Raw genomic sequence first — 25,730 nt, 5'->3', positions numbered from 1 at the left:
GAGTCCCAAACTGTGAAGATGATGCAATGATAATCACAGTAATAAAAAACACACTCACCAAGACAGAGCTCATATAAATTGTGCTAGACATTCTTCTAAGCCCTTCACAGAATTTAATCCTCACAAGAGCTATGAGAGGTAGGCACTACCATTCCCACTTATGATGAGAAAACTAAACCACAGAGTGGTCATCTGTGGAGCTTGAATTGGCACCAACGTGCCTGGCTCGAGGACTTAGCTCTTAACTATTAGGCTGTGTTGCCGCAAAGACAGCCAAGTTAAGGCAATAAGGGGTGGGGTGGGGGGGATGCCCTCAAGCCTGGTCATTCTAGTCAGCCTTGAGGTCCTCTGCAGGTCAAGGAAATTAATACAGAGTCAGGATGCTCTGGGATGAGGCTTGGGTAACATGATTACGTTCTGGTATTTGTAAGTCAAGAGATCACACACAGAATCAATCCTCTGTCTTTCAAAATAGCCCCCTGAGAATCTCTATGTTCATTCCAATTTGGCTGTCATTACTGAGCACATTTTTAGTTGCCTCTTTAGGAATGTTCTTCAACTCAATCAGGTATTTCTTTGAAATACCCAGAAATTTGGTCCGCAAAGATGTTCACAAAAACTAGCAACCAACTTGAGTCAAACCAGGAATATAAGGTGGCGAATTGAATGTTTTGTTGCTTCCATTAATTATTTCTCCTTCCTGAGTGATAAAATGATCCTGGTGGAAATTCCAAAGGAAAGAAATGGAAGACTGTGAACTAAAGATGCCATTTATTTAAATGTGTAAGAGCTAGATTGTTAACTTCACAACCCCACAGTTTTATCAAACAGACTTTTTTTCTCGCTCGGGTTTCTCCTTAATTTGAGGAGAATGATGAGAATCTCCTAATCACTACAGGCAAACAGTAAAACACCAAGAATCAGGCTGTAACATAAAACAGCAGGGATTCTAATCCCAGTTCTTTACGGATCTCTAACCCTCCAACCCTCATTTGTAAGATGGGGTGTCATCTGATGAGTCAGGGTACAGGAAGGAAGACATGGGACTCAAACAGGTAGCTGAGAAGACTTTAACAGAAGTATTATCTGCTAAGGGTTGTGGGGCACCTGGAATCTAGCAACATCAGAGAGCCATCACTTCCCTGGGTCTGAAGGGTCAAGAGGAGGGAGTAGTTGTAGCAAGAATTGGGCTGCAACAGCAGCAGCAGGAGAGGTATCCCCAACGGGAACTACGGCTTTCAGCAAAGGAACCCAGCACCGCCTCCACCCAGAGCCTGCGGAAGGAGAGAGCACAAGGCAAATAAACGCCCTAACTTATCTCCCCAAAGCCAGAGTGCAAGGGAGCCCACATGACTGCCATAATGGTCTACCTCCCAGGGCACTGAGCGTGATGGATCAGAGGGGTAAACACCAAGTTACTGTGGGCCAGTCCTCTGCCAATCACTTCTTGGATGTCTCCGTCAGTGGTAACTGCCACATAAGGGCAGGAAGGATCCACTGAATTTACTGCCAGGCCAGGGCACAGCTCAGTCACCAACACACAGTAAGTCACTCTTACTAGCTCTCATTATGATACTAGTTGAAATAATATCATTGTTGACGTAGCACTCAGTTACTGTTTAACACAGAAAATAAGTAGAGGGCTCATCCCTTTAAAATACAGACATGGATCTCCATCCTTGTTCTATGAGCCTGAGAGGTATGTGATGCTCCAAAAATACCCACCTCAGAATATCAGCTCAGATTTAGATCAGTTTAAATCTCATTAAAGCCATAAATCTTTCCCAATGCTAATGAATTTCCCCAATTTGATTATATGAACATAGTTGATTCCATTTGGGAAATAATAGAAGCTTAAATATTTCAACCCAACATGAATATGTCTACTCTTCATTTCTACTAAAGCCATTATACAAAGGTCACTTGGAATTACCACGCATTTCAGGAATTGTACTGTCACCAAGGAGACTTCTCAGTCAAGAGAAGAGAAACAAAACAAAACAAATCAACAACAAAAAGACTGCCTTTCTCAAACCTCTCCAGTAACGACAGTGCACGCTAAGCAGACTAATGCCCACTTGTGCAAATACCATACCTGCTGTAGATGTTCATATAATAAAATACAAGGAAGGTACGAGGCAATAACAGGCCCAGGAAGAAAGCAATTCCCTCTGCTCACTTATAGATGTTTACCGAATTAACTTTCACATAGTTCAAAAGTTAAAATCTCAACATAGCAACTCCTAAGAGCAATATAGGAATATTAACTCATTAAAAAATTTAAACAGCATAGAACTAGAGAGAGTAACAAGTAAGTTCTCCTTCATACTAACAATCAACCAAGTCCTATTCTCATCCCCATGAGAAACCTCCATTAACAGTTTGGTGCAATTTATAAGACTGCTTCCTATATTTTAGCATATATATGTTACATTAAAATACTAATGGGTCACTGAATACATGGCTTTCTGTAAATAATTTTCACTTAATAAATGGACATACTCCCATGTTAGTCCATACAGAGCTACCTTATTTATTTTAAAAGCTGCACAGTATTCCTAGTATAAATAGGTTTTTAGTTTATTTAAGCCACTCCCCAGTTGCTAGGTACTTAGGTTAATTTCAATTTTTCTACTGACTTCACTTATTTTCATTAGTTATTCACAATATACACAGCTCATCTCCCCCCACCCCATTTACAATGAGCTCATTGTTTTATAGTTTTGCTGACTTCTACTCAAGTTAATTTTCTGTTGAATTGGTGCCATGATGTAGTATGGGCTAAATTAGTTTATGTGTTTTTTGTTTTTTTTTTTAAATTGGCCATACATTCTGATTCCTTCTATTAAGAGGTGGGGTCTGTGTCCTATTCTCTTGAATCTGGGCAGGCTCACAGTGGCTCTGACCAATAGAAGCGGGCAGAAGGGATGCTGTCCAACTTCTGAAGCTGGGTGGTACAAGTCCATGCAGTTTCCTCCCTGTCTCATGGAATCCTCTCTAGTGGAAGCTAACCATCATTCTCGGAGCAGCTCAAGCCACATGGAGAGTCTACACATAGGTGCTGAGTCCAGTCCTGGAGTCATCCCAACCCAGTTACCATAGATGTGAAGGAAGAAGCTTCCAGACAGTTGTGGCCCCCAAAAGGCTGAGGCTTTCACTGAGGCTTATTGATTGGTCTAGCAAATGGAGCTGGGACAAGACATCCCCACGGTTCCCTGCCCCGATTCCCAACTCGGAGAGTCTATAACCATGATAAGACGGTGGTAGCTTTATTCTATAAAGTTTTGGGGTGATTTGTTATTGAGAACTATATAAATAAGTCAGTGTAACATAGGTCTGCCTGCCTAACTCAGGTAGGGTGACCATTCTCGCAACCCAAATCTTGTTATTCTATTACTGCTTGCTGTAAAGACAAGTCTAAAGACACTGAGATCTGAACTAAGACCTCTAATTATTCTTTAAATCATTGTAACTCTCCTGTCCCCATATATAAACTAGAGAAAGTTACTCTCTATTCCTGGAGAAATGCTAGAAAGAACTAAAAAAATGTGTTAAAACCCTATACAATCAAAATAGTGTGTGTATGTGTGTGAGAGAGACAGAGAGAAAGAGCATTCATTCAGCTGGAGCAAAGATATTCAGATGCAAATCCTCAATAAACTTGGGGTCTAAGATTTACTCAGGATCTCTGGACTTCCAGGGACCGAAAGAACTCAATTCAGTTCTCCCACAAAGAGTTTAACAGACTGTCATTCTAGTTTTGAAAAATTATAAATAGCACAAATTTACTTTAACATTCTTCATCAGAAATATTAACTGGTTTTAACGTCACATCAAATAACGTTTTTTATTTAAAAAATAAAAACATACAGAAGGGAATAAAAACTAGAAACACAAACTAGAAAACGAGAAACACAAATTGTAAATGCTGTCACAATGGTTATATTTGAGAAATGAGATTAAAAGTTGTTTTGCCTTTATGTTTGTTTCGGGTTTTTTTGCTAGGATAATTACTTCTATAATTCTTTGAGTAAGTTGGTTTAATAAGCAATGTAAAGACAATGCTGTATACCTGCTGACTGATAGCGAAATTCCACTCCTGACACAGAACAGTGAGTGCAAACAGTCCTTTGCATCCATCACCACTTTGAAATGCTTTACTCACTTCCTACAGGACTCAATACCACCTCCCACTCCCACACCTGCAGAAACAATGGTTTCAAGGTAACCAGAGCAGCACCAACTGCTTGTCACATCACCCCCTACCCTGGGAGAGCCTCCCATGCCAGAAGAGCGTGTGCCTGGCTGCCCATCCTCCCTGCAGAGCTGAGCACCTGGAAAGTGGTGTCCAAGCCCTTCTTAGGGGCTGCTCTCTTGTGCCACTCTCTCTGCTCAGTCCAGACCCACCCAGGGAGCCAGCCAACAGCGGAGAGTCTACCCTGGTCCCACCTGCTGCCTTTCTGGAGCTGGCTTGCCCCTCCAGTGCCGATTCAGGGGGTGCAGCCATCTGTCTTGGGCTGTCCTGTTAAATCGCTTCTCACAGCATCAGGTAAGAGGCTGGGAGCATGGGGCCTCCTGCTGCCTGACAGCCTGAAAAGCTGCAGACTGGCTCCGCCAATCCCATCCCTCAACAGAAAGGTCTGTGGGCAGCAGATTGCCAAAATCTTAGGCTGCCCCCGCTCAGAGTGTTCTGGCATCCTCCTGGATCTATCTGCCGGTTTTGCTTTAACTGTCAAGAGCCGGTGCTCATTAGAGTCTCACTACTCCATGTGTGGGCTACAAACCAGTCACTCTGGCGTCACCTGGGAGCTTGTCAGACGTCCGGAATCTCAGGCCCCGCCCAGCCCACCTGAATCCCAGCCTGACTCCATCCTCAGACGACGAACTGGAAAGTGAGAGAAGGGCTGAGGCAGAGAGCCCTCGTGAAAAACGTACTTGTCAGTAATGAAAACCTGTCACACTAGATGGTAGAAATTTAGGGGGGAAAATTGTTTTAAATGGTGGGGGGAAAAAGCATAATCTCATTTCCAGCAAAAAGACCTCATTATTCACAGAGTCTTGAAAGGGGAGGTAAGAGAGCTCAGCTCACTTTATTTCAGAGCCAAATCCTGGAGCATGAAAGTGAGGCTATTTCATTTTAAATCACCACCCACCGCCACAAATGCTAATTGGGCCAGTAAATGGTATTATAAGAGCTTAAGATGGGATTTCAGCCAGAACAAAACACAGCAATGCAAAAAAGAAACATCTAGAAAACAGTCCTGCTGTTTTACCTATGGTAATGATTCTCAACAGGGGACATCTGGCAATGCCTGGAGATCCGTGGGACTGTCACCAGGGACGGGGGACAATCCTGGCAGCTGGTGGGTCAGAGATGCCACTGAACATCCTACAATGCACCTGGACCATCCAAGACTGGTCCAGGTCAGAAGTACTGAGGTGAGAAACGCTGACCTATGGGATTGTCCACAGCAGGGGTCCCCCACCTCCGGGATCTAACGCCTGCTGACCTGAGGTGGAGGCGATGTCACAATAATAAAGGGCACAGGACAGGTAAAGCACTTGAATCATCCCGAAACCCTCCCCTCCCACCCTGTGCCCACCCCCACCACCATCCGTGGAAAAGCTGTCTTCCAGGAAACACGTCCCTGGTGGCAAAAAGGTTGGGGGATGCTGATCTGGAGTGCTGCTTCCTCTCCCCTCTCGCTACCCCATCATCTACTCCTCGCTTCATCAAGAAACCCACTCTCCAGTCAAGGCCTGCACTCCCCTCGCTCAGAGGTTTTCCACCCTGGGCTCTGAGAGGAGCCTGCCATTGAGTGTGTGACAGCTGGGGACAGGGAGCCGGGCCCCAGGCTTTCAGCAGGAAGGGCCCGGCTTGTCCCCTGCTCATTAGCCATGCAGCCCCAGCCTGAGATCATCTATTATAAAATCACAGGCTGTGAGAGCGAGCAGGGGCTTAGTGAGCCTCTGGTCCAGCTCCTCCGTGTATTAAAGGGGCTGCGTCCCAGACGAGTCGGCCCACAGACGGATTCTTTTATAACACAGAGGAAAAAGGAGCCGGGACTCACAAGGAATGCAAAGAAAAGAAACAATGGCACGGACCCCAGCGTTTGAAGTGCCCCGAGCCACTGCTGAATGGCAGTGCTCTATTTTTAGCTCAACTTTCCTGAAAAGGCTCCCTGCTTCCCCTTTTCTTGAATGCCCGGCATCCTCTCCAACAGTTTTGGCTTCCCGTCTCCTCCAAGGGTTGCTGTGAAGACTCTGTCTAGGAAAGAGAAGTTCATTTCACAGAACAGATCAAGAGCCATCCTACTAGCCAGGGGACCATCCATCCTGGTTTGCCCAGACATGGCCCAGCAGCTGACATGGGAGGCTTTGGTGTAATGACTAGAACCCTCCCTCCACACCCCCCTCCCCAGCCACACCCCCCCACCCCCCCCACCCCCCACCCCCCACCCCCCCCCACCCCCCCGCCGCCAATAAAGGTGTCTAGGTTGGGGTGATGAATTACACTGTAACCTTTCTTCTGGGGCATGCTATTCCCAGGGAGAACAAAGCTCCGGGCCTGGCATGCTTCTGCAGAGCACAGTAAGCCACAGACCTGAAAGTGAAGCTCAGGAGCAATTATGTCTAATTTGGCCCTCGCTGGTGACGCGCCAGCTGACCAAAACTCTGCCCACTGGACACGACTGGACGCCAATGAAGGGAAACCCAGAACTGGGCATCCACGCTCTCATCTTGTGACTCAGGGGTCTTAAGAGCAAGGTTATTGGCACAGGCCATGGGAAAACCTGCTCTCAATCTGACCAGCAAAGGGAGTTACACAACAGTTTCCAATTCAGACTCAGTCCACCCTCCAGCTCCCGACACCAGCACACGCGAAGATGTCCTACTTCCGTGTGGGACACGGGCACCGACCCCACGAGGCCTAGATGCTTGGCTGGAGCCCCACAGGATCGGGGGAAAGGGGCAGAAAAGCCAGGCCAGCAAGGTGCTTTCACCGGCAATTCATTCTCTGACACCAACAGCTCCCACCCCAGAGGGTATTATCCCAAGTCAGTGAAGTCCAGACGGAGAACTACTACTTATCTCGCAGTCAACAGGGGTCATATGAAAACTATAATGCTGGGGTTCCCCCCCCTCATTTTTAATGATTACAGCATCTCTCTAGGAAAAAATGAAGACCACAGAGTGGGAACCAGTGCCAGCTAAAACAACTGTTAACAACGTGATGTGTTTCCTTCCCATGTTATCCCCCACAGGCATTAAGTTCTAACTTCCCTATCGTGTATCCTGCCTACTCACTTGATTTTATAAGCATTCCTCCACATCACTCAAAATCGGTTTATTTTAGGTTGTCTGTGGTTCTCCAATGACAACATTAATAGCTGTCTGCTATTCAGACTTCAAAAGTTTATGTGTAACAGAAGGTAGTAAATAAAGGGGATGGGGAAGAAAAAGGAAACTGAAGCGGTAAAATTCTAATGAAGAATCCATCTTCCAAAATTGTCTTGGTCACCAGGGTTATGAGTTTCAAGCCTTTCCTGGAATTCTGCTGGAATCAGTCAACAAGCTTGCTCTGTATAAACTTCAGACAGATCAAATACAGGGGATGAAACAGCAAGGCAGGCATAGGCTTGGAGTCACCGGAGATGAGAAGGAATGCTGAGGAGGAAGCAGCAGAAACGGTCCAACTGTTGGTACCTCTTCAGCATCTAAGAATCCTTGACTTCCTCGCTGTCAAGACACTCCATCGCTCTGGTCTCCTCCCTCTAATCAGTCCCACATGCGATGAGGCATATTACTCCGGTGGGTAGGGGAAGGCTCAGTTCACACTACCCCCTCTTCTGGAATGCTCCTTTTCCCACCCACTGAGCTCTCTTTACACACCAGCTACTATGCTAAGTACTTTATATTTGCCATCCCATTCTGTTCTCATGATGCCATCAGATAGGTACCACTGCTTCACTACCCCATTCTACAGAGCTAACTGGCGGTGAGCGATAGCGCCAGGGCTCTGAGACCCTGCGCCATGTCCCCCATCAGAAGGTCACCTCTCTGAGGGCAGAGCCCAGCCCAAGGGGCTCACTTATCAAATGAACATTTCACTTGCATCTTGCTTTCTTCCTAAAAGGATTTGAGCAGGTTAACAAAAAGTTATGTTGGGGTGGGGGTGGGGAATCTATAAATACCAAGAAATGAAGTCAGGTAAGGGAAAAATAAAAGCAGACAAGAATGATGAAGGCAGAAGGGTATAAATATACCAAAAGCAATGTACATGCCCTTCACAAAGTCTACAGATAAGCTCCAAAGTTGACCTTTTATCGGTCAAAGCAGAGAGGAAGTGGATATCCGTAAACTTATTATGGATTTATGTCAGAAAGTCTCATTGCCACAGAAATTATGTTGGAAGCGATGTATGTTTCAGCCATCCAGCCTGATCAACGGATTTCTAAATGAGCCTATTTTCTGCTTACCTGTTGGCTAAACCTGCAGGCATGGCAAAGTAAACGCAACAGAAACACCTCTAAGAAGAGCCACACGCTTCCCAGTTCTCTTATTCAGAACGCACTGAATAGATTTTAAGTCACTGAGAGAGGGTTTAAATTGCCATTATGAGGTGCTTGTTCCTAAACCACATGGTGATAAACTGCTGTCTTTCACTAGAGAGGGCCCATCCCAGCACCACTGCCTTCTGATGCTTCAAGTCCTTTCCTAGATCTCTGCTTCTTCTTCACTTTTCCTTCTTTCATCTGTTTTCGTGATGACATCTCAGTTTTGGTGATGACCAAGCATGGACTTAATAACAGGCGCCAGCCAACCCCACTAACCCACTGCCTCTCTTAGCTGTATAAGTCACTGTTTTTCGTTCTGGGTTTTTTTGGCCATGACTTATGGCTTGTGGGATTTTAGTTCCCTGACCAGGGATTGAATTCAGGACCACGGCAGTGAAAGCTCCAAATCCTAACCACCTGAATCCCAGGGAATTTCCTACCCATCACGGTTCACAACTAGCCTAAGTAGCTGTGCTAAAAAATTCGTATGTGTGAAATTCTTCCTTTGCCCAAATGTAATGGCTATATCGGGTTGAGCAGTTGAACAGTATCCCCCCAAAATTCATTTCTGCCCAGAATCTCACAATGTGAACTTCTTTGGAAATGCGGTCTTTGCAGATGCAATAAATTAAAATGAGGTCACAGTAGATTAGAGTGGCTCCTAATCCAATGACTGAAAAGAAAAGATGCCCCGGGATAACACCATATGACAATGGAAGCAGAGACAGGGCTGATACACCTATAAGCCGAGGAACTCTAAGGACTGTTGGCAGCAAGCAGCAGCTAGGAAGAGGTAAGGAAGGACCCTCCAGCAGAGCCTTTTGAGAGAGTGTAGCCCAGCTACCACCTTGATTTTAGACTTCTAGCCTAGAGAATTATAACAATAAATGTCTGTTGTACTAAGCCGCACAGTTGGTGTTAATTTGTCACAAAAGGACACTAGTACAATGATGAATATGCTTCACCCAGAAGATATAGTACCAACTGTGCAAGACTGACCTTTTAACTTCTACCCACAGGTACAGGAGGCACACCGCCTAGTTTCAAGCCCTGATTCTGCCACTTACTATCTGGGGGTGCTTGGGCAAGTTACTTAACCTCTCTGAACCTCAGTTTTCCCACCTGTAATATGGGGATAACATTAGCAACTTCAGAGAGTTGTCATGAGGATTAAATTGGGTGATTCACAGAAAGTGCTCAAAAGTCATGACTGACACATACAAGCACCCCATGTATTTGTTATTCTCAGCATCATTAGAGGTTAAACTGACAAAAAAAGGTAGAAATTGGTCACTTAGAGCTGTACACAACACGCACCTCTCATGGTCCTGTATCCTTATCGCAGGCACAAAAAACCATGGGAGATATCTCTCTCAGGGTTATGCACGGCAACCAGAGACCAGGGTTAAAATTAGGACCTTCCGCTGAAATAAGACTGTCCGCTGAAATAAGACTGTCCAAGTTTCAATCTTTCCACACTAATCTGCAAAGCCAACATTTTCTCTTGTTAAATAATCCTAGGAACTCCATAAACGATACTCAGCACACATTCCAAACTAATCACTGAAACACAGCAACCTGGTTACACAGAGGTAGACTACTTGTAATGCTCAGCTCATCTCCAACCAGAGAGCAGAGAGGACCAGTCTCCCAAAACAGCAGGCTGTCTAGTCCTGGCTCCACCTAAGCCAGATCCTCCAGGAAGACTTTCTTACTCTGGATTCCATGGCCCTAGCAGTGTATAAAAATGACTGACACTAGCCCTTAGGGAATGGCTTCCCTTACTTTCAGCCCATACTTGTTCTAGAACCCTCATACTCCCAGGTTCCTGCCGCTCTGGGTAAAAATCACCAAGTTAGAAGCCGCTGTCTGCTAGCCACAAGACAGCCAAATGGAGACGCCAAGTCTAGTACAATAGTCATAATGCATTTAAAAAATGTCAGCATTCCAGATAATACTTGCAAGGATGATTGCAATTATCTAAATAGCATCATTGAAATTGATAAGAAATGTTACATTAATTGCTTGCACTGAATGAGCCCCTTCGCAGTACCAGACACAGAATTTTTATGTAGATTAATTCATTCAAGTCTGACTATTATTATTATCTCCATTTTACAGTTGAACACCATGAATCAGGGAAGTTATGACTTTGCCCCAGGTCACACAGCTAATACAGTTGATCCTTGAACAACATGGGTATCAGGGCATCAACCCTCTGCACCTGAAAAATCGTATGTAACTCACAGTCAGCCCTTCTGTATCCATGGATTCAACTAACCAAGGACAATGTACTGCTGCAATATTTACTATTTGAAAACATCCAGGGACAAGGGGGCCAGACAGTTCAACTTGTGTTGTTCAAGGGTAAACGGTATTTGGAGGAGCCAGGTTAACAAAATAAAATAATATTCTATTTTAAAAATCCTACACATCCCAGAGAGGCAACCAGTTATACACTACTTAAGAGCTCAAAGACAGCCTCTTGTCTATGGACTGCTGCTGCTGCTGCTAAGTCGCTTCAGTCATGTCCGACTCTGTGCGACCCCAGATACGGCAGCCCATCAGGCTCCCCCGTCCCTGGGATTCTCCAGGCAAGACCACTGGAGTGGGTTGCCATTTCCTTCTCCAATGCATGAAAGTGAAAAGTGAAAGTGAAGTCGCTCGGTCGTGTCCAATTCTTAGTGACCCCATGGACTGCAGCCCACCAGGCTCCTCCATCCATGGGATTTTCCAGGCAAGAGTACTGGAGTGGGGTGCCATTGCCTTCTCCGTGTCTATGGACTAATACTATTTAAATTATCAATCAAAAACTATACTCTCTTAAAAGTTAGACATAATGTAAATGAAATACTACATGTGAACCGTTGTCCTGCATTCCACTTGCGCTTGCAAAGAAATAAATCTTGCCCCAGCCAGACCTGGTCTTTATCCCCTATGAAGAATACAAGGACCCAATCATGCCCTTGTGGTGGTGATCTGAACAGGAGCCTAGAGGCCTGAATTCTCACCGAGCTCTCCCTTGAACTTGAAGATACGTGACCCTGCTGAGGCTTCCTCAATTCACTTAACTGAAAAGTGAGAGATGTGGGGCAGTTCCCAAAAAATTTAAACATAGAAGTACCACATGTTCCAGCAATCCCATTTCTGGGTATACACACAAAAGACATGAAAGCCGGACTCAAACAGATACTTGTACACCTATGTTCATGGCAGCATCATTCACAATAGCCAAAAGGTGGAAACCACTCAGTTGCCCATGTACAATGGAATATTGTTCAGCCTTAAAAAGGAAGGAAATTCTAATACATGGTACAACTTGGATGAATCTTGAGGACACCGAGCAAAGTGAAACAAGCCAGCTGCAAAAGGAAACAGACTGTATGATTCCACTTATATGGAGTATCCAGGGTAGTCAAAACCAGAGAGAGAGAGAGAGGAGCTCCAGGCAGCGGGAGGAGGCGGGATGAGGGAGTTACTGTTTAATGGGGACAGAGTGTCGGCTTGAGAAGATGACAAAGTTTTGGTGATGGTTACTCAAAAATGTGAATACACTTAATACCACTGAATTTACACTTAAAAATAGTAAACTTTAACTAGTGTATTTTATGGCAAATGCACAGACACAGAAAGGGGTATTAATTAAATGAATTTCAAATCTTGGTTGCACCCTGAAACCTCCTGTGGAGATCTTTCAAAATATCTGTTCATCACCAGGAGTAAGAGGGTGGACACAGTGGGCCTCTGATGTACTGGGGGGCAACACTGATACTCAGGAGGCATTCATGCCAGGAAATGCGCCTGTGCTTCTTAGGGGATTCAACGTCACTGAAGTGATAGGGAACAGCACAGTGCCAGCATGGGCAAGGCTGGGGGACAGACAGGGTGCGGGGATCACAGCCAAAGGAAACAAACATGAGAAACTTGACCAGACCCTGGATCCTCCCCACCCCACCCACCCCCCCAAAAAAGGCTATTAAGTTCAGTTGAGGAAAATCTTCATGTAGAATTTAAAAGTGGATGGTGGACTTGAAGGCATGGTACTGGTGGTACTGAGGAGGGGGCTGTGGAAGAGAATATTCTTGTTGTTGGCCTGTGATGGGGTGAGGTATTTAGGGCTATGCTGTCAGACTGCAGATGCAATAGTGCGGCAAGACGTGGATAGCTGGTGAAGCCACGGGAAAGAGATGGACTTTCAAAACATTGTTCTTTGTGGTTTTGAGGGTTCAAAGATTTTTTAAATAAAAATATCTATGCCACTGCTCTACCCCAAAACAAACAGAATATCTAGGGCACAGGATTCAGAGAAAGAGTGTTTTCTTTGTGAAGCTCCCCTAGAGATTATAATGGGCAGTGAGGTTGACAACTAGGAATTAGATGAGCTCTCAACTGAGATGTGATACAGCATGTACAACAATCAAAAGATGTGCAATTAACCTAAGAGGGTGCCCCACTGTTGATACTGAGCGGCCCTGGGAGATTTCTTCTGTCCCAAATGATCCCAGCGGCCCTGCCTTCCACTCTTCCCATAGTGTAGTGTTAGCTGCTCGGTTGTGTCTGACTCTTTGCGACCCCATGGACTGTAGCCCACCAGGCTCCTCTGTCCATATGGAATTCTCCAGGCAAGAGTACTGGAGTGGGTTGCCATTCTCATTTTCACCCTTGCCCTCAGTTTCTCTCCCCAAAGGCAACCTCTAAAAACATGTTTGCATAACCTTCCAGAGGTATTCACGAGTACACAGGTTAAGTCCGTCTTCCTGTTTGGTTGCTGGGTCTTGTTTGTCCTACTCAACAGATCAAAGGTGCACATTTGCAGAGATTTCAAAACTACTACAGAGAAGCACACTATAAGCTCCATTTCTTTCTCAAAGGTCACTAGTCAAATGTGAAGAGTCACAATCGGAGCCTACTTTGAAGGATAACACATAAGCACAATCCTCCCAACTGCAGGCTGATTCAGACTGACAACACCATATATTCTATTGCAGAACGGAGGAGAACTCTGAAACTGTCCCCAGAAGCAATGCCAAAGCAAGGAAAGGGTTCTTATGTCCCTGGTTCTTGTGAACAGGTGACTGTCTCTTTATACATTCTCTTTAAATATTTTCTCCTTTGGAAAATAAAACTCATTAGTAGATACAGAACAAAACCAAGAGCCTACTGGTATCGGCTGTGTAATGATCATTTCTCAGAAAAACTTTCTAAGAGTTCAGTATGAGCAAGGCTTTGGATTTGATATGGGGAGGGGAGCAGAGTTTAGGGAGTGGGTGAAAGGAGAATTCATATTCCATGACACTGATGATGTGACTGACTTATTACCCCAACCTTGTGAAGCCTGCCTGGCCAGCCCCGGGCCGAGGCAAAGAATGTGGAAGTGATGGACATACCAAGGACCCAGGGAGGAAGCAGTCAAGTCTGGCTAATTCTAATACAGAAGGGTCAATAGGAAACATTGGTATGGGGGAAAAAACACAAAAACTGGTAGAAGAAAGCAGGGAAGGCAGAATGAACGAGTAATCTGACTGTGGGGCCACACAAGAAGCAGCCAAGATTTTCTACATCCAAGGCCTCCAGCATCCCAGTTATGCCCATAGGCTGAGCTTCACCTCAACTTTAGGCCCATGAATCTAAAGCTTCATTACCCTTCTAGAGGCAGTAAGGCCTAAGGGATGTCTAATGAACCAGCATACTTCCTCCTCCTCTTCCTCAACCCCTCTTCTAAATCCCCACAGCACTAGGTAGACCAGAAGGTTGGAGGACCCTCTCATTGAAGTCAGATTCCACGATGTGAATTAGGCATAAAGATTAACACTATTTCAAGCAGTTCCTTCCCATCTCAATACTGTCACGAACGTTTGGGCTCTCCAACCCACAGCAACGATCAACATAACCCTGAAGGGGATAGCAGGATGCCGAGTAACTGCAGAGCGACAATCCCTCACTCCGGTATGCTAGTGACAATTCCACAACCACTTTTAAGATGACAAAAAAATGCAGTGCAAAAATCCAACCCAGCATCCAACCTTATTTGGTAACATTCAACAATAGAGCATGTTAGGTTTGCTTTTGCTTGTCTTTAGTATACACGAAGAAGAATTTGGTCTCCAAATTGACAGACCAACTCCGCCTCCACAGAGATAATTATTTCCCGTGAGTTTATACATTCAAGAAAGCACAGGATGTTTATAGCATTAATTATATGTAAATTTTTAAAAATGTGTGTGGAGCCAAGATTTTAAATCCATTTTCTGTTAACTTGAGATGAGGGCAATGAGGTGGGAAGGCAGGCAAGAGGCAGCAGAGATGAGGGCGATACCCCTCCCCTGACATTCAAGTGCTGATGCCATGGAGACACATTCTGAAAGAGCATTAAATCATTTAACCCTCTGAGCACACACTTTCCCATCGGCACTTTACAGGACAGGAAACGGAGGCACAGAGAAATTAAAGTAGCTTGCCTAGGTTCCACAGAGGGTGAAGGCAAGTCTAAACTCAACATTAAATACTTGCCTGGCAGTCAAATTCTTGAGATTACCTTTAATTGAACTAAAGATAATAGAAACAAGTTCCTCATTCAGACCAGCAATGCAATGCTGACACTTTAAAGCAAAACCTGTAATAACAGCAAATATAGTCTGAGTGTCTTCCTAGGTACCAGGATTCCAGGTTACCAGTTAGGTACTAAACCTAAGCATTACTTAAGTATTTCAAAGATCTGCTGCTTCAATAACATGCAAATCAAGTCCATTTATAAGAAGACGACTAAGGAATTGCCTTAACATTACGTAAGACTGAGTTCACAATCAGGCAATAAAATAAGAGAAGTGAAGTGAAATTATTGGGAACTATTCTACCTTAAAAAGGTTGAAGGCAAAAGGGGCAGGGGGCAGCAGAGGATGAGATGGTGGGACAGCACCACCGACTCAATGGGCATGAAATTGAACAACCTTGGGGAGATAGCAGAGGGCAGAGGAGCCTGACATGCTGCAGCCCATGAGGTCACAGAGAGTCAGACACGACTTAGTGACTGAGCAACAACAAATATACCTTAATTTGCAAAAAAAAAAAAAGACATAAAAACGTCTTTCTTTAGAGATTCAGGAGGAACAGGAAAAGACGAACAATTAAAAGTCGTCCTCTTTGGGGATCCTAAGCAAAAAATCAGAGGACTGTCCTATGTTTAATCAAGAGCAAAAAAAACCCAGACCAATAGTTTCCTGTAATGGGGGCATGGTCTGAATGAACTAATTCCTATCAAACAGTATCTCTGCTAACATACTCAACTGATCTCAAAGTTGGGAATGAATGAAAAACACTTTTAAGTTGTCCTGGAGGGGGGGAAAAAAAACAGAACAAGAAGACATCTTCCAACCCTTACTGTCCAGCCCCACCCACACCTACAAGGACTGCAGTCCAGAATGGCCAGGGCTGAGACCTTCCTTATTACACAAACAGGTTATCCAGCTCACTCAGCCTTCCCCACGGCTCCAGAGAGCACCACCTACCCTTAGGCATCTCTGGGGAGTTGACGTCACTTAATCCCTAGTCAGTGGAGATTTGGGACTTTATCATCTAAATCACATTTGTTTCCCAGAAGGGAGAAAAGCAACCTTAAAGCCACACTGAAACAGATCCTATACAGTAAACACAAACCTGGACAGAAATCAATGCCAGGGTTTGTATGCGGTGCTTGTGTGTGCTCAAAATCAAACACTCAAGGAATACTGTAAACAAAGCATTCAGTAACGTGCTCATGTGTTTTTACTTACTTGACAAAAACCTGCCAGCCCTGTGGAAAGGGTAATCTGTGTATTAGGAATGCTTTTTCACCCTTGCACTGGAGCACCAGTGCGTCAGGAGTTACATCAGGAGTGCCTGGAGGGCTTCTGGAAAACGACTTAGAAGGTCTGGGTGGGGAAGGGACTTCACCTTTCCCTCAGGTTCTCAGGGGATGCTCTGCAGCCACGGCAGGAAAACCACTGCACTGACCGCAGAAATAGCTGTCAGTGCCTTTGGGCACCTTGGAAAGAAGGGCCACACACAACCCATGACTGTAAAACTAAGCGAGAGTCCAGGGAGAGCGGTGTCAAACGGGAGGGCCTGCTCATGAACTGGAAACACGGTATTTGCCACTTTCAAACTGAGATGTTCATCTTGTGGATGCCCTAAATCTCCAGTGAAATTTGATAAGAAAAATTATCGTTAAGTCATGGGAGGATGAGTTGTATAAATTGGGGAGAGGTGGAAGAAGCCCTACCCCCTAGATAGTCTGGTTGTCAAGGTCCTTGCCTGGCTATAACTACATTCTCTTTAAAAAACAACACCTGTTTTCAGAGAATTTAGAGAATCTGCCTTCTGAAATGGCTTAGAGTTAGCTGTCTACCTGGCTGGAATCTCCTGGGCACCAGCGAGGCTCCAGATCTACCTCTCTTTGGGTTCGCTGGATGCCACCCGTTCCAGAGCCGTCATCAGGATTTACGTCCATCGTATCCTAAGTGAAACTATAAGACAAACCTGACCGGTATAAACAGGAGCGCGATAAAGGGGCCTCTGAGCAACGAGAGATAGGGCACCCCCCCAACACATACGCAAACACACACACACCCAAACTTCACCCACCCTCTTGCTGCTCCAGGCCCTGTGCGTTCCAACCACACCCACATTCACACCATCCCCCACTTCACCAGGTCACCTGCCCATAAAACCTAATGGAAACTCTCAAAGAACAAAAAGATTCTTCAGGGAGAGACTAGATTAAGCTGCTCTCCTCAAGACAGCACTAACTGTCTTTTGTTGCCTACAAATAAAGGCTTCCATGATAAGTTCCCCTCTGGCTACCCCTCCCTCCACAGGACCTACCCACACCACCTAAACATCAACCCCACCAAACAGCCACGCAACAGGCCCACTGGAATGCCTTTCCATTTTCCTTCCTGACCTCCCTCAAGGCTGTGGTCACAACCTTCATGAGGCACCCCATTTCCCCATCCAAATCCGTCACTTGTGTCTTCGCTTCCACGGAACTTGGAAGCACACCAATAAAAGTAGAGGCATTACTCTTGAACTTCCAGACTGTCTTATAAAGTGTAAGGCTGTAACCATTTTCCTTCATCCCCAGGGTGTTGTGCGTGTCAGATACTCGATTATTGAAATCACCACTGTGTGTTTAGCACTATGTGCCAGACTGCACACTCTTGCGAGTCCCTTGGACTGCAAGGAGATCCAACCAGTCCATCCTAAAGGAGATCAGTCCTGAATATTCACTGGAAGGACTGATGCTGAAACTCCAGTACTTTGGCCACCTGATGCGAAGAGCGGACTCACTGGAAAAGACCCTGATGCTGGGAAAGACTGAAGGCGGGAGGAGAAGGGGACGACAGGGGATGAGATGGTTGGATGGCATCACCGACTCAATGGACATGAGTTTGAGCAAGCTTTGGGAGTTGGTGATGGGCAAGGAAGCCTGACATGCTGCAGTCCATGGGGTTGCAAAGAGTCAGACACGACTGAGCGACTGAACTGAACTGTACTGCCAGGAACATTGGCCACTGTCACAGGAATGCAAAACATCATCCTTCAAGGTATAGGAGAAAACCCCAAGGCTATTCAGGCAGTTAAGGGCCAAGTCAGGATTTAAACTCACATCTACTCAATACCAAACCTTGTGCCACTTCACTGACATTGTTCTGCCTTTTAAGGGAGAAAAACAGAATGGAATGGTAAAGTGAAACAGCACTAGCTCACTGGTTAGTCAACCCACTACAAACCTCTGTCTGATTTCTCATCAACCCTAGACTTTAACGCATGGCCAGTAGCCTGGCAGGCCACAGTCCATGGGGTTGCAAAGAGTCGGACACGACTGAGCGACTAACACAGAACATGTAATAAAGTGTTTTACAAATTATCCTATTTGGAATCACTGGAGCATACCATTATATTACGGAAAAGCCTTTCTTTCATTTCAGTGCCTCACGATGAGATGGCATGTCTCTACATATACATAAATTGGTTGGATGAAGCCAGGATATACTCTATAAAAAGCCCATGTATTCTTTGATGCTTTTCCTTGGGGGGGTGGGGGGAGGGCAGTTAAAGAGTAAAATAAACTTGAGAGAATCCTGCCCACCTTTTAAAAGAGTACTTTTAAAAGAGCACACTATCCAAATGGTCACAGGTTTCTGCAGTTTGATAAAATCAGGACAAACACCTGAAACAGACAGAAAGAAGGAAGGACACGTCCTTGGACGAGTCAGAGAAGGCAAATTGGCAGCAGCTGGTGAGAAAGACGGACGGGTCTGGAAGCATCAGCTTCCAACCCCCGCACCCCTACCCCCTGTCACGGGTAGCTGTGCGGTTTTGAGACAGTGTCATGGGCTTCGGCTTAGGGAAAACCACTGGTCCTCTCGGAGGTAATAACAAGGAATGCTAACAATGGCACACGAAGCACACAAGCACTTGGTAACTCCACCAACTTCAACTCCACACCAGGTGCTGGCGTGCCTACCCTGTAGGGCTTACCCAACTCAGATCAGAAGTCGAATAGCCTTTGTTTGTCTTTGGTTGCCATGTAGACTTGGTAGGCACCAGATTTGCTTGTACACTAGCCTTGTAAAGAAAATGAGCTGTTGAAAAGCTTATACCGTGGGAAGGTGAGGGGCAAAAGCAAACTAATGGTTCCTTTGAGAAAAAAGGGGTTCGCTAACGCCTGAAACAATGCTAAGTTCTCCAACAAACTGGGTATTACGAGCTTAAATGCTCCCAAACAAGTCACTGGGGCTGAGGACATATGTGATTAAAGTTAAAAGCATACTAAAAGAACACTTTAGCTGGTGACCTGAAAGCACCTTCTGAAAAGCTTAACCACATTAGTGCATGTAGGAGGAACTTCATTTTTTTGTCTATTACAGACTGCATCTCAGGGCAACAGTGCATACACCCCTCCTCCATCTTCGAAGAAAAACACAGACAGACTGTTAGAACCAAGCTGCCCAAAAGTGAAAGTGAAGTCGCTCCATCCTGTCCGACTCTTTGAGACCCCATGGACTGTAGCCTACCAGGCCCCTCTGTCCATGGGATTTTCCAGGCAATGGTACTGGAGTGGATTGCCATTTCCTTCTCCAGGGGATCTTCTCGACCCAGGGATCAAAGCTGGGTCTCCCGCATTATAGACAGACGCTTTACCATGTGAGCCACCAGGGAACTCCTTAAACACAGGTGTATTCAATCCTGTTTTATACACCTGAGATTAATAGTTCAGAACTTAACTTTCTAGTACTGGGAAAGCAATAAGAAGCTTAGTAGTGCCGACCACCGAAACACACCAGTCACCAGGTGATTTGGAAATCTCATCATGCGGACAAGAGCATCAGACACTAAAAGTACCAGCCAGAACCTTCTCCTGCAACACACACACAAACACACCCATGCTGGGCTTATGTTACACTTCTTTAAGAGAAGCAAAGAGTGAAACACTGATCATTTACAACATTTCTCATGATTTTGCAGAGGGTAGAAAACCACAGTTCCTGGCACAGATACATTGATTACTGACCCACACGAGGCACTTAAACTTTGACTGGATCATCAGTGATGAGCAAAATCATCTTAGTCACAAGACCCCTCTCTGCTATGGCTGGTCTTTTAAACTGTCAAATAACTGGAAGAAAACTTTTGACAGATCATGGTGGCAGCGTGTCCAGCAAATACATCATAGTTTGTTACAAGAGCATGAAAGTTATCTGCAAATCATTATCTAAGCATAAGTTCCACTTAAATTTAGTTTTGACTGTAGAAAGACTCTCTGGTTGTAATGTTCTACTCACGTCTGAATTAGTATAGCGGCTTCGCCCTTCTCGTTTCCACATCACCTCTACAGAATTGTGTTAGGGAGCTAATACTCCAGTTTAGTTCTGTAGTAACGTCTTAAAGGGCTTCCCTGGTAGTTCAGTGGTAAAGAATCCTCCTGCCAATGTAGGAGACTCAGCTTCTATCCCTGAGTCAAGAAGATTCCCTGGAGAAGGAAATGGCAGCCCACTTCAGTATTCCTGCCTGGGAAATCCCATGGACAGAGGAGCCTGGTGGGCTACATCCAAGGGGCTGCAAAAGAGCTGGACATGACTTAGCAACTAAACAACATCTCAAAAAATAACTTCATAGGTTGCCAAAGGAAGTGGCCAATGTGGAAGAAGCAAGGATCAAATAGAAGCCTATTTAGTTTTAATTCAGTGCGCCAATGTGCAAATCAGGAACACTTTAGCAATCTCTCATGTCAGAAATCTGAGAAGGGAACCTTGAAGAAGAACTCATTGAGAAATCCCTCAAGAACAACACACGATGTGGTATTTCACAGACCCTCAGCCTGGTAGAGAAGAGAGACATCATAACAGCCCTGAACTGAGTTAATTTACTTTGTACAAGAATTACTGAAATAAATGTCAATTCAAGGGGAGGAGAAATGGCAGAACATCAGCCCAGATCTAAAACAAATATAACAGCTTAATTCAAACTACCAAAGAGCTGTTTTTAAAGACCAGTCTCAAATATGTTTTACTAGGAATATGCAGCACTGGAATTTAAATTACTACAATATATATAGGATGTATATATTGAGAATATATATATCCCAATAGGGAGTCTGCTTATCTTTAAATGTTGGGGATGAACCCGGCTTGGTATAGTTCGAGGTTTCATTGAACCCATAACTCACCAAACCCACAAACAAGAAAAAGCACTGCCGTATAACACAACACAGCAAATACAATCCTGTATTCTCCTCTGTTCTTTCTGTGAAAAGCCCAAAGCACTATTTTCAGTCCTGTGTTGACAGAAGGCCCAGAAAGCCAGAAACCGTATATTCTAATACATTATGCCGTCCCCTTTTGCATGGATAGTTGATTAGGTAGTATCTATTAACACTAAGGTGTATTCCACTAGACATCATTTTTAAAATAAACTATGAACATCCTCACACATATAAGAATTTAGATCTTGCATCATTTTATATAAATGATGCTATGACTAAAAATATTTGTGAGGACAGACAGAACAGACTTGTGGTTGCCAAGGGGAAGGGAGGGTGGGGGAGGGATGGAGTGAGAGTTTAGGATTAGCAGATGCAAATTATTATATATATATGGATAAACAAGGCTGTAAAGCACAGGGAACTATATTCAATATCCTGTGATAAGCCATGATGAAAAGGAACACAAAAAAGAATGTATGCCGCTGCTAAGTCGCTTCAGTCGTGTCCGACTCTGTGCGACCCCATAGACAGCAGCCCACCAGGCTTCCCCGTCTCTGGGATTCTCCAGGCAAGAACACTGGAGTGGGTAAAAGAATGTATATATATAACTAAATCACTTTGCTGTACAGCAGAAATTAACGTATTATAAATTAACTGTATTTAATAAAAATATATACATACATATATTTGTGAAGTCGTTTTTCCATCTGTCCACTAGGAAAACTATTTCACTGCTTTGTGATCGCCCATCCCCCAGTTTGAACAATTACTTCCTTCAGTCTGCATCTGATGAGGGGAAAACCCAAAAGTATAGCCCCAAATAGTATCTGACCAGCACTAGTATCGTTGGAGTAAGTACACGGACTATCCTGAATGAAGGAACATAGCAACACAGTAAGCTCCCTGTGAGTTACACCTTGCGTGTCAAAAGCATTCAGGCTGTGGTCTCTAAGTGGTATTTGTCCTCACACAAAATAGAAAAGCCTGTTTGCTTTTCTAACTTCTCCATGAAAGAGAACGTCTGAAATATACGATGTGTATGATACAAATCTTCCCCAGTGGCACCGTGGTAAAGAATCTGCCTGCCAATGCTGGAGACACAAAAGACTCGGCTTTGATCCCTGGGTCAGGAAGATCCCCTGGAGGAGGAAATGGCAACCCCCTCCAGTATTCTTGCCTGGAGAATCCCATGGATAGAGGAGCCTGGCAGGTTACAGCCCACGGGGTCGCAAAGAGTAGGGCACGACTGAGCAGGCAGACACATTATACACATACCACCTTCAGCTCTAGACCTACTTGCAGGAAAATGGTGGTAACAGCAAGTGACCTCCTCTAACAAGACACTCAACTCAAACAGTGCCGTTTAGTTCAGGAGATCTCTAAGTGTAGCTGTTGATCTGAGGTTTCATTCAGCTGATGTTGTACCTTTTAAACAAAATAATGATATTTAATGCAATAAAAAGAATCCATGAACATACACCATTTATGAATCTGGTATCAAACTCATAGAAGTGTTCATTTTAAGGACATAATAGGCTATTGTGTTAAAGCCTTAAGAGTTCAGGGCGGTCATAAAGTCTGGAAATTGGCAACTACTTTCCATTTTTTACTATGTCATGTGACCAAAGAATGCCTTCCGGGGGGGATTCCAAATAGATGGTACACCACTCATTACATCAAGCTCCTAAGTAAAGTTAGACGAGGATTTCCAAAGCAAGTGGCTACACAGAATGCTCTTCACACTTACAGGATCTCAACCTACTTGACAGCCAAGTCTAGGAGCACTCTAAAACCGCAGGTGCGTTGAATGAAAACCAAGTGTCATCACAGATGCTCATGTAGGGAAATGGGTGGAAATGCAGCATTAACGCACTGCGTTCTTGTACGTTTGCCCAGCACACTCAACTAGCAAGGCACAACACCGAACAGATCATGGTTTAAGATATGACATCAAAACCCCTTTTTCAATGCATACTCGCCTAGTTTCCACACATTGTGATCATCTTATAATTTGACACAATGAAGCTGCCAGACACTCTGGGAGCTTGATGTATCCAGGACTTTCACCAATCTGATGAATGGCTGACATCCTCTGGATGAACACATCCCAGCTCAAGGAACTCTGCCCTCTGAGTGGTTTAGCAAAGTGCAAACTCAGGCTGCAGAGGGCAGGCCTGGGGTTAAGTGTTAAATGCATCTCCCTAGAGGCCAGAGGCCGCAGCTGACTCCTCACTGGCTGACACAGGAAAGGTCACCTGGGAAAACTCATCTCTGATGTTCCCTTCCAAGGCCCCAGAGGAGAGAAGCCAGGGTAAGCAGGCCGACTACTCCCTTTTTATGAGGCAAGCCTGTGGCCCTCACGACAAGTCAGAACCACAAAAGGTAACCTTGCAGCAGGAATCACCACCTTAACCCAAACCTGCTACCCCTGCCACCAAGGCCAGCCCGGGCAAAAGATTAACCTGTGATCCGCGACCATGGGTTCACCAACCTTGTTGAGAAAGAGGGAACGCGCCAACTTTCTGTTTGTTTTAAAGGAAATACTTCCTGGCACATGTTTGGTAAAGACTCTGAACTCTGCACATGAAGCCACGTGGTTGGATCTAATCTGGCTCTATCCACTGAACGATCAGCCAAAGCAACGTCCTTCTGACGGTAGCCCCTGGCGGGGTAATCGACAGGGTCTCATTCAAGTCACGCGGCTCCAACCGGATCCCAGGGAGCCCAGCGCCGCGTCCTGGTCCTGTCGGCGCTGCAATCCTCCCGCGCGCCGCACAGTCCCCGCAGGGCCCAGGGGAGGCGGGGGACGGAAGGCGGGGTGGGAGGAATGGACCGGAGGTGCAGCTTTAAGCTGCAGCAGGAAAGGACTCCCAGCTCCGGCGGCCCAGGTGAAGCTCTAGGGAGCCGCCGTAGAAGGAGATGCCAGGCCTTCCAGGAACGCTGACGCTGCCACTAGCAGGATGCGCGGGCACACTACTAACGGAGCCCACCTGTAGCCACAACAAGCAAACTTTCCTCCCCTTCTGAGTTGGAAGAATCGGGTCCCTAACGCCACCCCCTGGCCCGAGCCAGCAATGGCTGGGAGCTCCGCGGGATCCTCACCTGATACCCCTAAACCCCCAACTCGGTGTGTTTCAGGGCGCAGACCCAGTTCTGCCTCGCGCCACGGTGGAGTGTGCAGGGGGGAGGGACTGGGGTGCCAGCTGGGTATTATGACTGTGGGGAGAGCCGGAGGACGCCGCTCACCAGCCTTTGCAACTCCAACTCCCAACTTTGCCAGCCACCCAGCCGCTGCCCCCCTGTTCCTCTGCGGCGCGCACTCGGCTCCCCCGGCTTCTAAGCCTTCCTTCGGGGAGAAAGCCCCCCAAAGTCAGCGGATCCCCGCGCGCCCAGAGGACTTACAGCCATAGCGAGGTCTCTGCAGGGACGGCTGGTCCTCGTGGGGCATCCTGCGAGGCTCTGGGGGCCCGCCCGGGGCGCGCCCCCCGCGGCTCCCCTCGCTGGCCAGGCTCGCCGCTCCGCGCCCCGCCGGCGCGCTCGTATCCGGCTTCTCGCTGTGCCCGCCTGGCCGCCCGAGATAGGCGCCCGGCTGGCTCGGTGCGCCCTCGTCAGCGCCCGCAGCCGCCGCCGCGCGCTGACACCCGGGCAAAAGTGAACTCTCTTCCCTCGCTCGCTCTGGGCCGCCGCCGCCGCCTCCCGGGCAGGTTTCCTTTCTCCCTCCAGCCCGACCCCGTTATCCACCGCGCTGAGAGCGCGCGCCGCCGCGCAGCGACCTCTACCGCCCGCGGGGCGCAGCGCCCGGGCGCCTGGACCCGCCCCCGTCCGGCCCCCGGGCTTGGAGGAGGGGGCTGCGCTGCTCCTGGGCCGGGATCCCCTGCAGCTGGGGCCCGCGGCCGCCCCGCCTGCTTTTTCACTTGTGGAGCGTTAAGAGGGTGGAAGTGAACCTCCGCGGAAAAGAGCAAGAAAAACCGCAGAAGATACAGCCAGCCCCAGCCGTCCGGGGTGTTGCTCAGTTACAGAGGGACAAACAGCGTGGTTCCTTTTCCTCTGGGGAGATTGCGCCTTGACTTTTTTTTTTTTTTCGCTGCAAACGTTGTTTCTGTGACTCCTTTTCTATAAAATACAGGGTTCCCCTTTCATGACCAGAAACTGAGAGTGTGTGTCTGTTGGAGGGAAAAGATAAACACTCCCCGAGCAACCACTCAAAACCACAAAAAAAGCCCATCCTGGGCTCACCTTCGGCCCGCTCCCCTCCCCCAAGTACAGAACTATGGCCCAGCCCAGCTGGGGTCGACACCACAAAAACCTTTTCCGGCTAAGCTTTTAAGGAAATTAAACTGCATGTGGCAGTTTTTAAAGTTTGGTTTTTAGTGTTTGTTTTTTTTTTTTTTTAAATGCAGTCACCTGGAGCTGTTTTTCTGTGTGTCTCG

At 46.2% G+C, this 25,730-nt stretch overlaps 1 protein-coding gene across 2 annotated transcripts in view; it reads right to left on the bottom strand.

The window, feature by feature from the left end:
* IQGAP2 (IQ motif containing GTPase activating protein 2) overlaps positions 1-25,047 on the bottom strand; it is a 308,957-nt gene extending 283,910 nt beyond the window's left edge. For both annotated transcript variants that reach the window (XM_002690436.6, XM_059890756.1), the window contains exon 1: positions 24,703-25,047. In XM_002690436.6, the coding sequence (XP_002690482.3) occupies positions 24,703-24,748 (46 nt within the window). In that variant the 5' untranslated portion in view covers positions 24,749-25,047. The remainder of the gene's footprint in view (positions 1-24,702) is intronic.
* Between the last annotated feature and the right edge of the window lie 683 nt (positions 25,048-25,730).

This window comes from Bos taurus, chromosome 10 (genome assembly GCF_002263795.3).
Source record: "Bos taurus isolate L1 Dominette 01449 registration number 42190680 breed Hereford chromosome 10, ARS-UCD2.0, whole genome shotgun sequence".
NCBI classification, from domain to species: Eukaryota; Metazoa; Chordata; class Mammalia; order Artiodactyla; family Bovidae; genus Bos; species Bos taurus.
The sequence above is the reverse complement of the archived record's forward strand: the minus strand, read 5'-3'. Positions and strand labels throughout refer to the sequence as shown.